This window comes from Buceros rhinoceros, unplaced genomic scaffold (genome assembly GCF_000710305.1).
Source record: "Buceros rhinoceros silvestris isolate BGI_N320 unplaced genomic scaffold, ASM71030v1 scaffold18708, whole genome shotgun sequence".
NCBI lineage: Eukaryota > Metazoa > Chordata > Aves > Bucerotiformes > Bucerotidae > Buceros > Buceros rhinoceros.
Genome location: NW_010426614.1, coordinates 22,366 through 43,406, shown reverse-complemented (window position 1 = coordinate 43,406; position 21,041 = coordinate 22,366). Strand labels below are relative to the sequence as shown.

The window sequence follows — 21,041 nt, the reverse complement described above, 5'->3', positions numbered from 1 at the left end:
AGGGAAAGTTCATGCTTAACAATCTGCCTCCAAGTATGATTAAGTGCTGGATCTTGCAGGTCATGAAGTGCTTGGTAACTTACAGGGTTACTCTTTCATTAGGAGAAACTCATTAAGGCTTTTAACAACATTTCTGAAATGGTGCTGAATAACCTTTTATTGGCTGTGTGATCGGTACCTGTCCAGTGCTGTGAGTGAATGATGTTTTCCATTGTGGTGGTGCTGTGACTGACACAGACGAAGTCTGGGAACATGCAGCCTGAGGTTGCCCATCTCCTGTCTTGCTTCGACAGAACTTTTGGTCCTGAAGCCAAGCTCTGTGTACTCTCCTTAATGCAGCGGAGATGGTTACTGCCTTTTTTCTGTACCACAGCCCTGCAAACTAGTGGTCCATGTGGCTATTGAAAGCTTTAGCAATGCTTAGAGATTGCATTTTAAAACAAACTAATTTGAATTGGGCATCATACCTCCCTCCCCCTTCTTTTTCTCAGTCTCCCAAAGTCTGGAGAAACAGGGAATGTGCAGTAAATTCATTTTACATGTAAGGTATTTTGAACCAACACAATAAGCTGCTGGATTAAAAAAAAAAATACTGTAACAGCCACCAGCAAGTAATAACTACAAAAAACTGAGTTTCAAAAATGTAATGTGAGATCCCTGAAAGAGCTTTAAAGGTCTTAAAATAGTTTTCAAAAGTCAAGAGTAACAAATAAGGAACTTCACTATGAAGATTAAAGGATTTGCTTGCTTGTCTTTATTGGTTTATTATAAATTCCAGACAGGGAGACTTTTTGGTTTTTCCTTATTAATGTCACTGCTCATGGTGGTGTTTTTTGAGTGTGTGTGTGGGGGGGTGGGTTTAAGTATTTTCTTTTCCTGTGTTTTAAAATTCACCTAGTAAAAGTTGAGAACAAGGAGAGGTGTGCAGGACTGTAGTCAAAGCTATTGAAAACGATGTTACATGTTGCACTGAAATGGTTAGCCCATATCCACCACAGCATATACTGCCTCCAGCGTTTCCAGTGTCTCAGTGCAATCTTTCTCATTCACTCCCCACTCAGACGCACACTCTTTTATCCTTATTAATGCTTTGTTGTTGTTTTAGGGCATTTACATGTTAAAGGAAGTCAAGAAAAAATGTCCAAATCATTAAAAAACTACGTAACAATTAAGGTATGTATGCAATATGTAAATATTACTCACAGCCTTCTTTTGAGAAGACTTTGGAGCACATGCTTATGTTGCAGCGAAAGACCTGAAGCAGACTGTTCTCTAGTGCTGGTACCTGTTATTGCAGATGTGGGTGTAAGAAACCTGCTTTGACTCAGTGTTTGCTTATAACATGGATTTCGCTGAGCTGAGAGTGTTTGTAGGAGCAGTGCTTGTGCCCAGTACTTCTGCATTACAGGTTTACGGTTGGACTCGGTGGTCTCAAGGGTCTTTTCCAACCTAAATGATTCTGTTCTATAGTGATGTTTTGTCCGTAGTTCTCATCTGTCTGCTCTTAATAGTACATGTGCTTTTGGAACTTAGAAAAGAGCAGACGTTTTTTGTTGTTCTGCTTTAGGTGAGATGGGACATAGCCTCCTGACAAGATGAGGACGCTATTGGGTGTCCTGCAACTGCACTATGCCAGCAAGGTCTCGTATTCTTTTTTTTTATATGGTGACCTTGCTGATGCACAGAGAGTTTTGTCTTTTGGTACCCTTGAGCCATGTGAATATGTCCTGGTTTACTGTGTTCCAAAGTTTTTTGGTGTAGCCAGAGCAGGGTGTCGCTGCCAGGCACGTGTGCTGCGGCTGTGCTTGGTTCTAGGGTGGCTCCCATGATGGCTGACACCTACTGCTGAAAGTGGGTAATTTCCTTCCTTTAGACAAAGCTTGAGAAACTGTTTCAGCACATATGTTCCCCTTTGCCCTCTCAGAAGACTTAATTGAAATCGCTTTAAAAAGGAGTTCAATATGAGCTGCTTTATTCTTAATTCTCGTGATACTGTCTGGGTACGGTTAAGCCCTGTCTCCCCCAGGAAAATAACCTGTCGCTCACAATTTTCACGGAAATTTCCCAAGTCCCAGCAATCGTTTTGAACAGGGTGGAGAAATGACCATGAATGCAATGCACGTAGTTAAAAATAACTTACAGAAATGTTCCCTTCCACATCTGTGGTGGGACATCTTTGTGTTGAGAAAACAAAAACTTCAAGCTGGGTCTTCACTTTTAATTTCTGCCCTTAGACACAGCTAACAAATACTAATCCTTCCCTGTAAGCTATTTTTCAGTCCAGTGAAACAAGTTTCTTCCTGTACCGCCTTCCTGCATCTTTGAAAGCTAAGCCCTACATGGAAGTTTTTATGACCCCTCTGAAAGAGGGGAGCCCTATTTGAGACCTTCCCTTGGTGCTGCTGATGGCCATCTGCATGCCACACCATCACCTGGGCATGGCCACCTTGCATCCTTCAAGTCCAGCTGCCCTATTTTCTCTCCCCCTTGTACCCTTCTCTGATTTTTTTTTTTCTTTTCCTCCCTTTTTATCTTGCTTTTTCTCTCTCTCAAACAGCTATTAATTCTGACCCACAAAATCAAGGGTAACGCTCAACCGAGAAACCTGCTTTGAAGGAGCTGGACTTTCTCTGTACTCTGTTTTTTAACAGAATGCAGAATTGTTTTTTCCAATTCGGATGTCCTTTCCAGAATTTGGATTTATTTCCATACTTTATTTGTATTGTTCTACCTCTGTATGTTAGCGTAAAGCTTCTGGGCACGTTGCATACACTCAGTTATATAGAGTTTATTAAAAAAAACCCCAACCAACGAAAACACAACCAAAAAACCTCACCCACCAAAACAAACACTATCACGGTCTGTCTCTTGATTGGGCTTACCCTGATTGCCTCACTTACTTGTGTTTTCACTTGAGAGACAGCATGTGGCTGATGCTTTGCTACCTTCAGTGTTGAAGCTGGTTTTGTCTGGTAGCAGAAGCTAAATTTCGGAATAATCATCTGCATATGACACTCTCTGTATTTTCTCACTTGTATTGACTTTTCGTTATGATTGTCTGTATCAGTGGCACTTCAGTGTTAAAAACATGCTATCACCTGTTTGCAAATTGAAAAAAAGAAAATAAAAAGGGGGAATGGAGTGTTTGTTCATAGTCAGTCAGCCACAGTGTCCAGCCTAGCTGAGAGCAGAGTTGCAAGTGGTTGGATGTTTTATCAGAGTACCTTTCAAGCACTTAAATAGTTCTTTATACTACTGTTATTAAAAAGTTACACTGGTAGTAACAATAATGATTTTCTGTTTACTGTAAGAGATAAATACTATGGTGAAATTAATGAGGTTTCATAATTAACACATATATTCTAGCAATATTTTTAAAAGTGGGTTTTTTACTCCCTGTTTTCCATCATCTTCTAGACCTTCAGAAAAAGTACACTTATTTTCTGTTTCAAAGTATCTTTCTTTTTTTCCGTGAAGTTTGCAAAACTCAGAAACTGTCCTTTCGTGCAAGATTGTATCCCAATCTTAGTCTAGTAATTTCAGTTCGGTTTTTTTTTGTGAAGATCTTAACACAGTCTGCGTTTGATCATAGTTAGAAAGTCCTTTTCACTGTGTTACACTTGACATTGTGGGTGTATTTATATCTTACATATATCTTATATGGAATTAGATTTTGTTTAGTTTAGATTTTAAACCAATGTTACAGTTTAAAGCTTTATGCCTATCTTAAACTACAAAGATGGGTTATTTGTCATGTTAGTTTGTCTGAAATACGCTGTGAAACTGGTGTGAGAGGGTGGAACAGCTCCTGAAGAAATTGTTTGATATGATGGTAAAGCTGTCTTTTTTTGTTTTGCATGTGGTTTAGGATTTCCTGAAGAAATTTTCATCAGATCAATTCAGGATGTTTTGTTTGCGCAGCAGATACAGCTCAGGTAAGGAAAAAGCCCCTTATTTCTGTAGACATGCATGGCTTTCCACGCGTGCTTCTCAAGCTGGCGGTGCAGTGGTGGAGCAGGCTCTCCTTGCGGTGCCTTGCAGTTCCCCTCCGGTGGATGGGAACGTTGGGGGTGCTCTGTGGGGCTGCTCTTCGTCTCTTATTTAGAAAAGCACCTTTACTGAGCACGGTACGTAATCATTCATCTAAATACCTTCCTGAGCTGCAGTTAATTGCGACTCTCAGTTAATTGCACCTTCAATTAATGAATTACCTCCATCTCTCATTTGCATCTGTTGCAGTTGTTTGTATTTCAGTCACGATCATCTGTTTTTGGAGACATATCTAGGGAGAGCTTTGCATTATATTCCTGTAGCGTATGACAAGGGCTTGCTAATAACTTTTTATCTCCCTGCTGTGTTGCTGTTTTTTGTCCTGCAGAGTTAGAGTGTTCAAGCAGTTCTGTGGTGCACTGCAGCTTGCTTACCCCAGTGCTTGATAACCTAATGATCATCTAAGCCTGGCAAACACTGCTGGTGGGGAGAGGTATGGGAGATTTTGTCAGCTTCCCTGACTACACCATGGCGTTTCCAGCAGGCAGAGGCTACTTCAAACTGGACTGTTTTTACTGGTTTATTGGGGCCTGCCAAAAGCATACAGTAGTTCACTAATCACTGCTGGCTCATCTGGCTTGTTGGGCATCCTGGCATGGTAAGGGGGTGGTAGAACATGGGGCAGCACCTGCTTCATTATTTCGATGGACCTTTAACTGCCTCAGATAAAGCACCTCTAGCAGTGTGACTGAGAGAGCTGGTATAGTTAAGGCTCTGTGGCTTTGCTGGTGGCTGTCAATCTGCAATGTGCTGCAAGTCTCTATAGGTGTGCGGTCATCAGACTGAGAAGTTGTCTTGCTTGTTAATACCTCTAGCTGCTTGCAGGAGCCACCCATCTGGTGTTCTGTGAAGCCTCCCCCTCCTAAAGCAGCTGATGCCTTTGGGAAAGCCATGTATACGTGACGTATTCTGAAACATGGGATAATAAAGGGAGTGCTAGTTAGTTATTACTGACCTCCACCATGGTAGGAAGAGAGGAGTGGATCCAGGTTGGAGGTTTGCTGCAGAACAAGCCCCTCCTTGGAGCAGGAGAGGGGACAGGCAGTGGGGAGCACTGCCACTGTAGGGTGATGGTGGGATGCCCAGCTATTTTGGGGTGATGCTGCAGGACAGTGGCACACCTGGCTGTTTCCTCTGGGCCTCTGTCAGGAGATGAAATAAGTTTTGCACACATAATGGCTCTCTGGCTGCAGCTGCTCTGGGCCTTTGTCAGGAGATGAAATAAGTTTTGCACACATAATGGCTCTCTGGCTGCAGCTGAGGGCACTTGGGATTCTTGAACAAATATGTATTTAAAACAAAAGAAGAAAAAAGGCTAATGCCTACACCACTATCATATATACATTTGTCATTAAAGAAAAGCTGAAAGGCCGGCAATTTCTAAGCTTGCCTCAGGGCAAGGAATGGCACTGGAGTCCTGCAGCAAGGGCTGCCTGCACTCCTTGCTGCATGTTAGCTGCCTGCATTTGAACCCCTGCGAGAAGGACATGACCCCCCCCTTTTTTTTTTTGCCTTACTTCTAGGTTAAACATCTTCCTGTGATAAAAACAGAGGGCAACGTGTGCAAATATAGGTGGCTTTGATGCAAGGATATGGTGGTGTTATGTCAGAGTACTGTGCCAGTAAGCCAGTCAGCAGATAAGGATTGCTCAAAGGTCTGCTGCGCCTGCCATCTCCACCTTAAGAGGTAGGGTGCAGTTATTTGCTGTTCTACTCAAGAGCCAGTCAGTCCTTGCTGAGCCGGGCAGGTATTTACTATGCAGCCTGTCAGTTTGTGTCCCTGCTATCAATTCACTTTGGTCTAAAGATAAGTTTACTGCACTCCTCAAATTGCTGTCTGCTTCCTCAGTGTTTTTATTAGAAGTGAGATCCCAAACATCTTCTAAGGTTTTTGTAGCCTAAACCTGTTGGTGATGGTTCCTGCCATCCCTGCCTGTGAAGGAGAGCCTTTTGTACTTGCTAAAATCCAGGTTTGAGGTGTGTCAGGTGATGTTACCATGCTTGTTGTGTCGTAGCTGTAACCTGTAGGTACCTGTGCAGATGACTGCAGTGCCTGACAGTTGGGAATGGCTTGGCCTTGGTGCTGTGGTTTCATAGATCTTGGGCTTGGAATCAGCCTTTTTTGTGGTCTGAGCTATCCACTGTCTGCTTGTGTGCTGACAGGCGCCTGGGGACAAACAACTCCAAACTGGCCCAGCCACGAGGGGCAACGGTGGCTGGAGGGGCGTGCACAGGGAGGTGCATTTGTTTTGTGGGGGTGGGGGCCCCCTCCTGTGGTGATCCTTGTCAAAGAGATGATAAAGCTGGCTGCCTTGCCCATGGGAAAGAGGAGAAAAGCCAGGGAGAATGCAGGACATGACCCTTCCACAGTGTGTCTCTGCAGGGGGTCTCTGCCCTGTTGCTCTCTGCCTGCTCAGGCCTAAGCTGAGCTGTGGGGGCGGTGTTGGTGATCTGGGCCGCCTGCTTTGCTGATGGCTCTGGTTGGCCTCTTCTTTGACTGAGTCACCACCATTGGGCCCACCTGGGCTGTTGGGAAGAGGTCTTGGGAAGTGCCCCACCACCAATGTGCCTGCTAGGCTGAGTCTGGGTGCAGCTCAAAAGGAAAGGTGCCATCTCTGAAGCCCTGTATAGCCCATTGTGAGGCTCTGCTTTTCCTCTTGCATCTCACCAGCAGTGGCTTTGCTTTATGCAGTTAGGTGGAGGGGCTGTTAGCCTGCTACAGGCAGCAGCGTTCTGTCCCCAGAACACTCTCCTGGTCACCAGAACCGCTCCAGTGGTTTTGAGAACCTGAGTGAACAGTAACATTTGGTTCCTCTTGTCTTCAGTTCCTTGTTGGTGCTAATAAACCTATGTTCTGTAATTTGATGATGTAGTGATGATGCCCTTGGTTGCAAAGGAGGGAAGGAGTAGGGAGTACGGTGAAGGTTTGTAGAGCTGAGCTTGCCCGTGTGGAGCCATGTATTTGCAGTGTCTGCAGGCAGTGGTTTAGGAGAATGCCGTGAATAGGGGAAGAAGAATGGCTTTAATCTAAGTGGGCTTGATGAGGACACACTTTCATCAAGTATTCCTGTGGAGTTCCTGTAACCAGGGTAATCAGCTGAGTAATCTTAGTGGATATAAATGATCTCTTTCAATCTCTCAATGTTTTCTAAAAGTGTACGTCGGTCTTTTTAAAAGCTGAGTAAAGCTTAATTTTAAAACCAGTGTTAATGAGGCAGTAATGCAGATTTTTGATGACACACAAGTGGAAAATCCGACAAATACAGCTCCAGACTTATGCCTTAGTTTTCCTGTGGAAAATCTGTTTAAACAGTTAGGCCTCTTTGGGATTTAGGCTAATGGAACTGAGATCAGGTCTCACATCTGGCTGCTTCTGCCCTCTTAGATCTGTCCCCTTGCTCAGACTGTCTGCTCTAGCCAGTCTGTGTCTGGGGAGCAGTGGGTAATTGCACAAAGCAGCCAGCTGTAATGTGAGCAGGCACAGAGGTGAGATTGCTGTGGAAACTACAGGTGATGCTCAGTGCTGATGAGATCTGGAGTATGCTGCAAGTTGTAGTTGGATGTTCCTTAGTGCAGAGGTCAGGTGCAAAACGGTGAAGCAGTACTGCACTGGCTACAGATGGTGCTTTGAGTCAAATAATCAACGCTGGTGTGATATTCTGGGAACGAATGCATTTAAATTTAGGCCTGTCCATGGTGGACACAACTGCCACCAAAGCCAGGTGGAAGTCTTAAGTGAAGTCTGAGTGCTCTTCTACGGAAAGTTGTGTGTTACTGTACAAGTAAAAAAATTGTCTCTTGCTGAAGGCAGCTCGCAGTAAAAGTGACGAGGGGCCAGTCCAGCACCTACACTTCTGGAGCATAGGCAAGGCGAGAGGAATCTGCTTAATCCTAAGCCAGCAGAAGTGGACATGGATAGTTCCCAAAGCTCAACTACCTGCCAAAGCTAGAGACTCCAGTGGGAGTGTCTGTGTGCCATGATGGAGAGGGGGGCTAACATCATCTTTCCCATTGCTGGAAGAGGAGCACTGTAAGGTTAGGGTGTAGCAGATCTCACTGTAAAGCAGAGCTCTGCTTAGGGTACAACAAATCGTATACCTTGAGGTTTTGTGTTTCTTTCCAGTGGCTATAAGAGCCTTAGGTGTGAGTAAGTTGGCTGTGATGAATCCCATCCCAGACATACAGACAAGTTTAAGCAATTTGTGTTTTCTCTAATAATTGCCTTTGAAAATTGATATGATCAGTTTAGCTTTGATATTGTGAGGGAATTTTGTATCTGTGGCAGAATCTAGATTGCAAAATTTCTTGTCCATCTAGATTTTAGATGCTGGTGAAGCAGCCCTTTAAATCTAAGTGCCTGAATTCCTCACAGAGTCAGCGGTGAAGCATAGGTCTCTTTGAGGTCTCCAAATACGGATTGTGTCTGCCTAGATTAGAATAGGAGCAAAATTAGGGGTGAGACCAAAACTTACGTCTTGCCAGCTTAAATCTGGGGGAAGCTTAGGAATCTATCCAGTCCAAGTTATTGGAGTAATAACTTGACAGAGAAGAGATTCAATAAGGAAAAAAAAATTAAAGTCAAGTAGCTATTGCTTCAGCTTCCAGACACTTTCTGAATCTATCGGATACCTTTACAGTAGGTTATACGTCTTCACGTGTAATGATTGGCTTTTATGTTGATTTTAATTCACTTAGTGGGCATGAAGAATGGAGTTTTTAATGAAATGTGCAATTAATTGTAAGAAAAGTTTGCTATGACAAATAATAACAAACTTCTCCTGGCATGACTTTGTCTCAGAATATTGTTCCTGTGTATGACAGACAACATTCTTTCTATCATAACATCCCAAATAATTTTTTTTTTAGCAGTAGAATTTAGTGATGAGAGCATGGATGACGCAAAGCATCATCTTCAGGCAATCTCCTCGTTCATTAGAGATGCAAATGCTTATATAAAGGGACAGCTGGTATGTGACCCTGTTAGAGAAGACATACTGTGGGAAAGGTAAGTCCAGCTCCTCTCTCTCAAAAACTGTGGTTACATGAGCAGTAGTTTTCTCACAGGCTCGGAGGGGTGAACAGTGTGCTGTTCTGAGTTCTGTTTAAGAAGCAGGACAAGAAGAAGGACTGAGCAGCGGTCTTGCCTGCCAGCTCTCACCAAGGGTAACTTTTTTCTTCTTCTTCTAGTCATCTGCTTTTCCTCGTAGGCTGTTAGGCTTAGTTAATTGTATTTTTAAAATGATGTTGTTTAACTAGTGTGCATGTCCTAACACAAGCATCTTTGCCCCTCTTTAGTGATGTAAAAGGCAAAGCAACGTGAGGCTCTGTGGTGCATAAGTAGAACTGTGCTCCAGTGCTCTGGAGTCAGGGTAGGAGGGGTGTTGAGCACCCTGCAGCAGTGTATGTGCGGGCAGCTCTGGGATGTAGGATCAGAGGGGAAACGACCTGTGCTGTAGAAGTGAAAGGAGGCTTCCTTGTGGTACAGGCATCTTGCTATCAGGGAGCTTGCGGCCGCACCAGCTAAGGCTTGCAAGGAACGCTGGAACATGTTACAAGGAAGTGGAATTGCTTTTGCCCAATACCACAACTAGTTAATTCAAGTCCTTCAGCAGGAGACCTGTTGGTGAGAGATAAGGCTGAGACACCTGAGGCACCTGGTGAAGTTGAAATGGATTGTCAGTGGGGGATGTGTGGGAGGGCACAGCTTTTATATCAGTAGATGTGAAAACAACCAAAAGGAAATAGAGATCTTAATTAGGAAAGTGGTAGATACTCAGCGGAGAGGGGGAGGCTTGCAGGAAAGAGCATTGGGATGAGTGACTTAGGACAGCAGCCATCTGATATCTGAGGGGAGGCAGGCATTCCCAGCAAAACCACTTGGAAACAGGCAAAGCAGGGTTCATCTGAGCCCTAAAGGTGCTAGGACAGCTTGGCATTCCTCAGGTAACCCTGCTCCCTGAGCTTTATCGTGAAACAGCAAACGGCATCCTTAGGTCAGCACCATCGAGGTCTGGATCACCAGGCTGTGTACGAGAGTATGCCACCAGCAGCTGTTTGCAGCTCACCATTTATTCATGCTGCTGTCTTCATCCTCCTGCTCACACCAGCTGCAGTGGGTGGCCCTGGGCTGGTTGCCTGCTGGCTTTTGGTGCTGTTATGTGAATGGCCCCACAAGCTCCTCACAGAGCTTTTTCATCTGGGCCAAGCCGAGTGGAGTCGCAGGGCTGGGACTGGGCTTGCCTGGGAAGTGAGGAAGCAGTGCCTGCTTCCAGGATGGATCCTTCCAACAGGACTCTTGGCCAACACCAAGTCAGCTCTTGCCAGGCACTGGAGTGGTGTGTGTGACGTGGCTTTGGGTGAGAAACATGTTGTTAGCATGAAAAATGGGCTGCTGGGAAAAAGGAAAACAGCAACTTAGCAGAATCTTTAATGTGCTTAGTATCAACCTCATTTTCCATCTGTTTTTAAATGACTAAGGCAAGCCTTACTCTGCCATTGTTGGCTCCTGTGATTAACCATGTATTTATTGAGTGGATGTAGCGCTTTGGATTTTGATATGCATCACATTTTTCCCTTTGCAGCTGAAAGATGTATTCTCGCTGATCAGTGTAGCGTCGCCCATCACAGGACGGCTAGGAAGGAAATGACAGTGTCCTTTCGATAATTCCCTCTGGCTGAATAGCTGATGAATTCACTGTACTGCTGGCATCTTGTTTGTCTTATCTTAAGAGTTACCTTTTTTTCTTGAAGGCTGGCCAACACAAAAGTAACCGTGAAGGCTGCATTTGCAGATGACTTTGACACCTCCAGGGCTGTTGCAGCAATTATGGACCTCATTCACCATGGCAACAGACAGCTTAAGGCTGTTACTAAGGTAACCCATTAGGATACAGAGATCAGAAAATGACAGCTGTCCACTCTCCTACTGTTTAATGCAGACAGATTAGTTTATTGTTCACATAAGAAACCAGCAGAAAGAAAGCTCCATAAATTGTTGACCCTAATGGTGCCCATTTATCCTGACCGTGTTGCAGGAGTTGTGCACGGCTATTGTTTTGTGCTTCGTTGTGTCCAAAGGATGTTTCTTTCCTGCTGTTCTATATTATTTATAGCTAAGGTTTGTGAAAGGCCTGAAGCCACTGTGGCATGCTGCTAATTTTAGTGCTGTTTTTGTATTCTTAGCCTGCTTCTTTGATTAATACCCGTGTACAAAAATCAACCTAAATTGGGAAATGGGGTGTGGGGGTTTGTGGTTGCTGTGGGGGCTTTGGCAGGCAGTCCCAGGTGCACAGGGCAATCACGGTGGTGAGTTCAGCTTTGGGGACTGAGTGACTTCTGCTGTCAGCAGATTTTAACTGTGGCCTCAGCCTGAAGATGTGTGAGCCCATCTTCAGATGGCTTTTGGAAAATTGAGACCCAGCTAACATGCTGACACAAAGGAGGTGTCTGGAAAGGCGAAGACCTGAGCAGAAAACATGATCTGAAGCAGTTCTGGGTCTCCTTTTACCAACAGCTGCCTTTCTTGCTCAAGTTAAGCAGCTCAGCCTTGCTTCTGTGCTCCTTGATTGCTTGTGTCCACCATGTTTGTGCTGTAAGAGAAATGATTTTAAGGAGAAATCCTGCCTTCCCCTGGTCCTTTTTTGACACTAGCTTTAAATTCTGTCCTTAGCCTTATCTTTACAGAAGGGCTCTCTGAGCAACCCGTGACCTGAACCAGTTTGCTGCAGGGATCTGTAACAGCTTTACCACTCTTACATACAAGTAGCCTAACTTTGCCAGTTGTTGCTCGTTTCCCCTGAATTTCTTTTGTCAGTCGTTTTGTGGAGAATTGGGTGTGGGGTATTTGTGGGGCAGCAGTCTCAGATTTCTGTTTGTGGTGGTGGAGCTTTTCTAGATGTAGCCCAGCTGTCTGAGCGTTTCCTCTTGCTGACTGTGCCCGTAGTTCTTCTCCTGAAGAACTGTAAGTAAATTCACATAAACATAACTACTCATTCCTCTTTTAACCTTCCTGCCATTCTTCCCTTAGTTGTTCCTTGCCCTCAGTGGTCCTCCTCAGCACATTCTAGTTCAGGTCTTTCGCAAATTTTAAGTTATGGTTTATCTTAGGTGCTAATGGAGATGTCAGATAAAATCCAGTACCAGCTGCTAATTTGGTTGTGTATGTCATCATGGTTTTTTTTTAGGCAAGGGTTAGTCCCTTAAATTGTTTCTCAGTCTATTATTTAATCCTGAATTTTTTTTTCCTTTGTGAAATAAATATGGGGGGAAGAAAGACATACATGTGTTCTTAAAAACACTCTTCTGTTGCTGGTGGTGGTGGTTGCTGGTGCTACTGGGACGTGACAAAATGCCATAAGCTATCTCAAAGCGGTCTTCATGTTGTTTAAATCAATAAGACACTAAAAAAAGGGTTTGGAGTTTTTTAATCATTAACTTTATCGGTGCCCTTGAAGCTGGGATTTTTTGTTCTTTTATTTTGTTTTCATACACACAGCCCTTCCATGCCCAGAAGTTCTATTTTTAGGTCTTATTTACTGCACGCGTGTAGTGCATGGCAGCTTCATGTATCTCTTCTCCTCCCTGCGTGTGCTGGTAATAAGCTCTTCCCCTCCCCCGTTTACTTAAAGCTTTCCCCTTTATGTTGTGAGGTGGTTTTGCATCTCTGTAGAAGTTCCTGTCTGGGCGGGTGTTACTGGTGGAGGTAGATCTGTGTAATTGGTAATAGTTTTCCCTGGTGGACTGGGCTACAGAGAGATGTTGAGTTCTGTAATGCGTATTGACTGGGCAATCTCTTTTGAGTGTTTTTTAAACAGGATGCTGCATCTCCTAGAAGCTCTGTTGTGTATGGAAGCATTATTTCCTATATAGAAGGCTTTTTTAATGCCCTTGGGATGTCCTTTGGAGAAAGACAGGTATGAAGCATCTCTTCTGCATGTACTAGTATATGGCAGCAGTGCCAGCATTACGCTTTATAGAAAGCTTTCCAAAAACGTCAGACGTAACAAAGTTGTTCATGGTTCTAGTAAACCTTCCTGTGCCACTTGCAGTTTCTGCTGTGATGTCTTAGGAGAGCATGTGAGCAGGCTGAACAAAATGTGGGCTTTTTTCTTCTTGATAAGAAGGGAAAAATAGGGAAGAGGAAGAAAAAAAAAAAGGACAGAAAAGCTCACAGCAAAGTACTGCACAGGGAAGAGAGTGATAACTATGCAGGTGATACTCTGATGATACAGAAGGGGAGCATTTAAAATGGCACAAGATGCTGGAGACTAGCGGCCTGTTGTGTGCTGCTGTCCTGCTTGAACCTGAAGCTGAGTACCAAGAAGTTGAAAACTTTAAGAGAAACTTTCTACCAAAATTTCTTTTGGGGACAGGGAGAAGAATATAAGAAAATGTAAATAGTGTTGTTCATCCTTTGAAAGTCAGGCAGTGTAGCAATACATATAAAATATATATGTATATCATTTATTTATTTTGCCTCGTGGATTTTTCCACAAAATTTCTTTCTAGACAGCGGTTGGATGTGATTTGGTTGTGATTTTGTTACTCCTCATAACCCGTGGTTTGTCATGTTAATTTTTAGTGGTGTACTAAACACTTAGATTTGTCTGTAAGTTGGATAGCAAAGTCATTTCTCCAGATTCTCGGCTGTCTATGCACGTGCCTGCTGCACTGATACTTTTGGTGAAATAAGTGTCTGAATGCTTTTCTTTTTCATATGCTGTGCTAGTTTCTCTGGGGCATCAGGGTCAGCAGAGGTGTGAGGTAGGTAGGAAGTAAGGAGCAGCACATCAAGAGTTTTTTCTGTCTCTGCTCTTTCTGCCTCCAGTAAATGAATCAATCAAAATCTTCAGAAAGGTCTGTGGGCTGCCACAAGCTAGTAAATAAAATGATGTGGGGATTGTTCTCTGACCTCGAGACCAATCACAACAGCTCAGTGTTCAACCTTTTTTGCCCCTCGGCCAGGTGGCCCTGAGCAACGCAGCTTGCGGGGAGCAGTCCCTGACCGCCGTGGGCCCTGGTGCATGGGTTGTCTGGGAGAGGGCGAGCTGGCCTGGCCACCACGGTGCTAACAGTTTAGTGTAGAGGCTATGGGGGGTGGTGTTGAGGCCCTCTCCACTTGGATGTTTGCATATAGCCTGTGGATCTGTCTTGATGTTAAGATGGGATTAATCTCAGCTAATTAGCCTTACAGTCTAATGTAGCTGCCTGTGCTTCTGCAGTAGTCAGTGGAGGGAGGAGCACTGCTGAGGGATGGTTCATCTTAGTCTGATGGTTGAATAAAATAAGACTGCCTGTCTCTCTCTGCATTGGCAAGAGGAGGAGTCCAGACAGCCACAGGTGGGCAAGATGGATCTGTCTGAAAAGATGATGGGTAGAAAACATCGTGCCTGTTTCAGAGCTGGGGTGATCATCGGTGGGGTAGGCAAGGGCCAAATTTCCATACAAAGCTTCTTACAAGCTCTTTGGATTGGTTGGTATTGCAGGAGAAGCCATTAGACATCAGCCCTGAGAGGCTACACAGTGTTTTACATGGAAATCGTATTGGTTCAGCTCCTAAAGCTGCCCCTCCATTTGGAAGATCTTTCCTTCATCATGAGTAGGTGCATGGTTTGAAATTGGGTGTTTGTGGAGGCATGTTTCTTGTTCCCCTTGTCATTTTTGTTTCTTCTCTCTTCTGTATTTAAGCATTATCCTGCACTTTTACCTGCCTCAGGTTACGATGGAGCATTTCTGGCACTTAGATTTATTACCTTCTTCGCTGTCATAAACTTCCTCTTTAGTATGTTTTCACGCTTTCAAAGTTTGGGAAATTTGCTGACTTTCATGATTGTGGAGAGTCCTCACTGTATCTCACACTGTATCTTCCATAGGTTCCCCCTCACCAGCTTCTCCTCTTTGTTTGCTTCAGTCAGTGACCTCTGAAACTACTCCCTTTCATTTCCATCTTGCTGTTTGGTGACTAAATACAGTCCCCTCTGGCTTTAATTACTCAGCTGCTCTTCTGCTCCCAGTTGAGCATCGCTGCCAGCAGCTTTGCCCCCCAGCCTTTGTGTGCTTTACATTTCACTGCTCCATTGTCTGCTCCCCCTCACGTGTCCTAATAATAAAATACCACAGTGGCATTTTCTGGTTTGTTGGAGGTTTGTCCTTCTCCTCCCCCATTGCCTCTAATGAGAAACGGGGATAGTTTCTCTGCTGGGAGCGAGACCAGGAGCCTGGCTGTGCCAGTGCTGAGGAGTGGCCTTCCTCTTCCGCCAACACTTGAGCTCCTGTCCTGGCAGCTGTCAGAGCGGGACCCTCTAGAAGGAGCGAGGCCTTCCTCTTCTGTCATGATGACCAGTGAGACTTCTGCCAAGCCAGAGGGAGGCCGAGGAGGCTCAGAGCTTGCTAAGGGAAGGAGGGGGCCAGGCAGCACCCAGAAACCACCCACTGTGAGCAGTAGTTGCTGCTTCATCAGGTCTTTTTGGGTGGCTGAAACTTTGGATAAGGTAGATCAGATAAAAGTTCTGTGGATAAGGGGAGGTTTTCTGTAGGTGGAAGCAGAAAGGGTACTCTAGAGGCTTAAAGACAAAATACTTAGTTTTTCTGGTTTGTGTTTCCTGAAGAAGGTCTGGAGCTCAAAGGCAGAGTGAGGAGCTGATGTGCTTTCTAGTTCTGCAGATGTTTACAGCCGTGGGGCTGTCTGAGCTGGCGGCTGGGCTTCCCTTGCTGGTCAGATGGCTGTTGCCAGGCCTTTCTGCCGTCAATTTGTCTAATCCCTTTTTAATTTAATGCACACTTCTGGCATCCCGGCGGTTTCCTGTGGTGATGAGTTCCACAGTTGAGTTGTGCAGCACGTTATGTTCACATGAGAGCCCTCTGCTCCAAGACAGACGCTTTCCTCTGTAGGAATACGCTGAACAGCTTTCAAGTATGACTCCGTTGTAACTTCTTTGTCCAGCATTAGTGAGGTTGTGACACTTTAATTGTACCAACATACGAAAGATTCATAAGCAGGAGAGGTGACGAGGCCTCAGTGTGCGCTGCTGAGTTGGGCTTGATTTTAAAATCATTCTCAGTTGTTTGTAAAGCAACCTGCTTGATTTCTAGGTGGCTCTCAGAGGAGACAGCTCTGCTCTGCTCTCTAATGTCATTGACCAGCTTGTAAGCTTCCGCGCGAAGGTCCGTCATTATGCGCTCGCTCTGCCGGAAGCAGATGTTGTGCCAATGGAAGGTGCTGTGGAAACCAAAGGACCAAAACAAGAACAGAAGGAAAGGAGGCAGCGGTTAATGCAGGAGAGAAAACCTCTCCTGGAGGCTTGTGACAGTCTGCGTGGAGACCTTGCTGCCTTTGGAATTCACATAAAGGTAGAAGACGGTGTCCCTCTTTGAGACGTATTTATAATAATTCTTTAAAACAGGGTTTGGTGGCTTTCGGTGGTGTGCCCTGCTCTCTGTGTGACTGCAGTAGCAGGAGGTGGAAGTTAAGCCCTTGTCTGGTTGTACTGCTGGCTTTCTCTTCTGCTACTTCAGCCTCGTGCCTCCATGCAAGCTGTAGCTACTTCTGCAGTTACTGTGGGTGTGCTGTTTAGCCACTGAAATTCCTGTAATATTCAGAAATCCCAAAGTTGCCCAAGTTCAGTCCAGAAGGAAAGGTATGAGGTATGTGTGCAGTCTTTAAAATGGTTGCAGAGGAACTGGAAAGTGAACTGAGGTGACTTTTGAAAATAATGCCTTCCCTCTACCCTCCTCACATTCCCCCACCAGAAATGGTAAGTCCTCGTGAGAAAGCCTCCTCCACCTTCAGCAGCTCCATTCCCAACTTTCCTGGGCCATAAGTAGTTTCCCTGATTCCAGTGCCACTCCTCTCTCTACTCTGCTTTGTACATACTTTTAGCCTATACCTAACACCGCTGTTCTTTTCCTTTTGCATTACGCCAGCGGTGTCTTGTGATTAAGAGAAACTATAGAATCACAGAAAGGTTTGGGTTGGAAGGGACCTTAATGATCATCTAGTTCCAATCCCCCTGCCATGGGAAGAATGCCTTCCACTAGACCAGGTTCCTCAAAGCCCCATCCAGCCCGGACTAGAACGCTTCCAGGGATGGCACATTCACAGCTTCTCTGGGCTACTTGTTCCAGTGTCTCTCACCATCCTTACAGTGAAGAATTTCTTCCACGTAGCTAACCTAAATCCCTTCACTGGCGTACCGTCTCCTCCTGATTTCAAAGTACTATGGCACTTCTTTAACAGGTGCTGCTTCTTCCAGTTCCTCTTGCCTCACTGCCCTTCCCCTTCTCACTTGTGCTTCAGCCCCTGTTGGGCTGGTGTTGCTCCTTACATAAGGAATAATCCTCCAAAAGGATGGATGCAAAAGCATTTCTCTCCAGCGCCTTTCTCCTTCTGGTTCATGCTGCTCAATTTTCCCTTGCTCAAGAATGGAGCCTTGCATCATTTTACCAATGGAAGAATATAAAGCACAGTGGCATCAGGGAGTGACAGCGTACATCCTCTTTAATTGCTGAACACGAGGGCTGTCATTTGTCAACACACCTATTAAAAGCAAATACAAAGCGTGGTCAGCTGTCTCATGATCTCAGATGGAAGTGAGTGTGGTGATACAGACCGGAGGGAGGGCCAAAGCGCAGCAGTGCTGAGCTACAGCTGTGAAAGCAAAGGAAGACACTGGGAAGTTGGAACATCTGCTTCCTTAACTTGTTTGTACATAGCTAAATCCTTGCTCTGCTTTGCTGTCAAGAAAGTCTGCAAATCCAAACAGCTGCACAGAGACAGAGTCTTGGAGAAGACGACTCCCTTTTGATCTGTTTGGCAAAACAGCTGCAGCCCCCGCCCCCGCTTTGAAGATCTGTTTTGTTTCTGAAGGGATTTACAGACATTTAACCTCCTAGAACTTGTCCTTAGCCAAGATTCAGCCCATTCCATTAACTTAATATTTTTAATAACCTGAAGCATGGCATAACCTGTCTCCTGTCCATAATAATTTGCTCCTGAAGACAAAATACATGTGCACGTATGAGCACACAGCACATGTCCAGATCCCCTGCTTTTTTTGCCAATACTGTGGAAGTAGCTGAAGGGGTGCTGTGAAGGCCAACCAGATCTTGGCTTTACAAATCCCAGCGCAGTCCCGCAAACGAGGGATGCAGGCCTCACAGAGGCTCACCCCAACAACGCTGCCGAAAGCCAGGCTCTTGCCACGCTGGTGCTTAGCAGAAGTCTGCTTGGCTGGGTCGGCTGGCCACCCGGGGTAGGCTGCTGCCAAAAACGCCATGGTAACGCAGCACCCAGCAGCTGGGCCCCACTTGCCTAACACACACTTGAGGAATTTCTCTGTTCTACTCAGTGTCTGTTTTCGGTGAAACTTTTATGAGCCTGATACGAATGCAGTAACGCATCTGTTAGCACACGCTCCCTCTGTCAGGTGTGGCTGAAGTCAGCCAGCAACTTCAGCACCACATGCAAGAGCAGAACCAGCAGAACAGATGAACCTTCAAGCCTCATCTCCACCCAGTGTAGAGTAGGAACCCCTGGTTTGGAGGTGCTGGTCACTCTAGGGTGCGAGTAGCACTTCAAGGGAGTGCTACTAACTTAATTCCTTTAAATCGGCTTTGCAAAAAGGGTACCTTCCTTAGCTTCCAAGTTAGTGATTTCTGTACGCTAGTTTCTTCTCAAGCTCTCAAACATCAATGCAGATGGTGTGTTCATCTGAAGTTATGGAACTTGCAACAAACTGATTAAAATATCCACCAGTCTTCTCATGTCATTATAGTGGGCTTGAAATGCAAGCTAATCTGTGCTACTCAGTGAAATGCGGTCGCTAGGTATTTACACACCAAGACCAGTTTTCACTTTAATGTAGGAAAAATTCTGCATTGTGTTCCAGCCTCTCTCACAGGTTGGAGCTCATGGAATGCTGTCAGGTTTCAATATTCAGATTAATTTTTATTTTCAGCAGTTACAGTCAAACAGGTAGGTCTTAACAGTCAGAAATGCTTGGTTTGGCTGTAGTATTAGCTTTCAAAAATATGACAGTATTGCATTACAGATACTTACAGCCGTGGGCTACTGTCATAAAATTCAGGCAGTATAGTCTGACTTACAGGCCTTAGGAGGAGCTTTTTTCATGTACATGAGCCATTTAGGTGTTAAAATATGATTGCCTGAGTTTAACAGCAGTTACTCATAGGAGAGAGATTGTACACATGAAAGAGGTGACATTGCGGGTGTTTTTTTTCCCCTTATTAACAAGGAAGAAGTGTCTGGGTTTGTGTTACAGCTTTGATTGTTTCTAGTAACCACAGCCCTCCTGGGAGTTGGTATTGCCAGCTCTCACCTAACTGGATTAAGTCCTTTGCTGTAGGAAGCTTGCTTAAAAACCTCTGCCTCCAGCTGCCTACACACGTATGGTACCTGTACGATCCCACTGTTGGGACTGACCCGCTTATTTCTTCTTACAGGACAGAGCTGCTGTTTCAACCTGGGAAGTGGAGGAAGGAGGGCCAGCAGAGCAGCTGACAGGAAAAAAAAGCTGATCCTCCATCCTTGGACCTCTTACTTCATCTGCTTTGGCAACAGTTGTAAATATTAACAGCTTGAATAAAATCTTTGGGATGGAATGACTAACAAAGATATAATACAGTCTGAGCAAAAACTGACTCTACTACAAGGTGAATACATACAGGACTGGCAGCACAGGAGCTGGAAGGATCCAGCACGCACAGCAGTGGTGTTCATACACATCAGTGTGTTCCCACACAGGAAATGCCCCCAGCCCCCATTGCTGCGTGATCTGCTGTGTTTTGCTGAGCTGGCACTGAGAATTAAAACATAGTGAAGAGAGAGGGAAGAGCTTGGGCTTGTTTTTGAGGGTGCAGACACTGAGTGTTATGCCCACTCGTTTAAACAACGGTGTTCCTCTCAGCCATCAAAAGAGGTGATGCTTTTCGCCTTGAAGTATTTCCTCACTGCAGGGTGGCTGGTTTGGTCCTGCAAAATATTTTAACTGTAATGTGATGGCATCCAGTTATCTGCAAGGCTTTCTGTTTGGTTTGCTTTTGCACAGAATCCACTGAGATCCCCCTAGCACAGGGAATGCTGCACACTCAGGATCTCTCCATCAGAACTGGAAAGATAAAATCGGTATGTTTAGTTATTACCTGTGCAGTTACCTTTCTTCTTTTCCCATGTTTGTGTTAAAAAAAAAAATCCTCTGGACAGCATGGCTGTCTCTGCCTCACACACAAGGTGACTTGTGTTCTCATGGAAGAGTTGATGTGGAGCTTGTACTCACCTCCCAGCATACCTGCTTTAAAACACTTTATGAAAAGGTAACAAAAACAAGAACATGGGTTCATCTCCAAGGATTTTCATGTGAAAATACAACTCACAAGAAAAAAGGAAAAAGGCTTTATTCTGTGGAGAATAAAATGCATAGGTGCTTCTCTGCTCCCTTTCTGGTTACCAGTACTACCCGAGAAGGGGGGGTGGGGGTGGTCTTCATGACTTCATTAGCACTCTGGCAGGTGCGCATTTGGCACTGTTGGTATTTTAGATTTGCTGTGGCTGTACTGCTCCAGTTGAACTGGAATGAACACAAACAGTCAGCTTGGCTGCAGTGGGAAATGTGATCGGAACACACCAAACAATGTACACACAATTAATTTGCTATTATTTTTATTTCCTACCAAAAGAAACTGCTACATTTCCAGAATGTTTAAAAATTTTAACAATTTGTATACATTAGTGAATAACAGAGTTACAACTTCTGTGTAGATTTAAAACCAACAGGTTGAAATCTGTACTGAGCTCTGTTAATTGATTGACTTTGCCTACAAATGCCATTTAGATTATAACACCACTGATGTTCTAAATACAAAGAAAAAAATGCTCATTTTGAGGGAATTCCAGTAGCTGTTTTTAAATCAGTTTTAACTTTCTGATTTTATTTAGGAGGAGCTGGGCTTCTCAAATAGTTTGGGGGGGGGGGGGA

General features: G+C 44.7%; 1 protein-coding gene across 1 annotated transcript in view; it reads left to right on the top strand.

Annotated features, from left to right (window-relative positions):
• The window catches only part of CARS2 (cysteinyl-tRNA synthetase 2, mitochondrial (putative)), a gene marked incomplete at its 5' end in the record, with an annotated part of 33,072 nt that extends 13,488 nt beyond the window's left edge, over nt 1–19,584 (top strand). The window contains 7 exons of the mRNA XM_010141591.1: nt 1,106–1,173; nt 3,869–3,935; nt 8,917–9,055; nt 10,801–10,924; nt 12,864–12,962; nt 16,141–16,398; nt 19,510–19,584. Of these exons, the coding sequence (XP_010139893.1) occupies nt 1,106–1,173; nt 3,869–3,935; nt 8,917–9,055; nt 10,801–10,924; nt 12,864–12,962; nt 16,141–16,398; nt 19,510–19,584 (830 nt within the window). The remainder of the gene's footprint in view (nt 1–1,105; nt 1,174–3,868; nt 3,936–8,916; nt 9,056–10,800; nt 10,925–12,863; nt 12,963–16,140; nt 16,399–19,509) is intronic.
• Nucleotides 19,585–21,041: the final 1,457 nt, after the last annotated feature.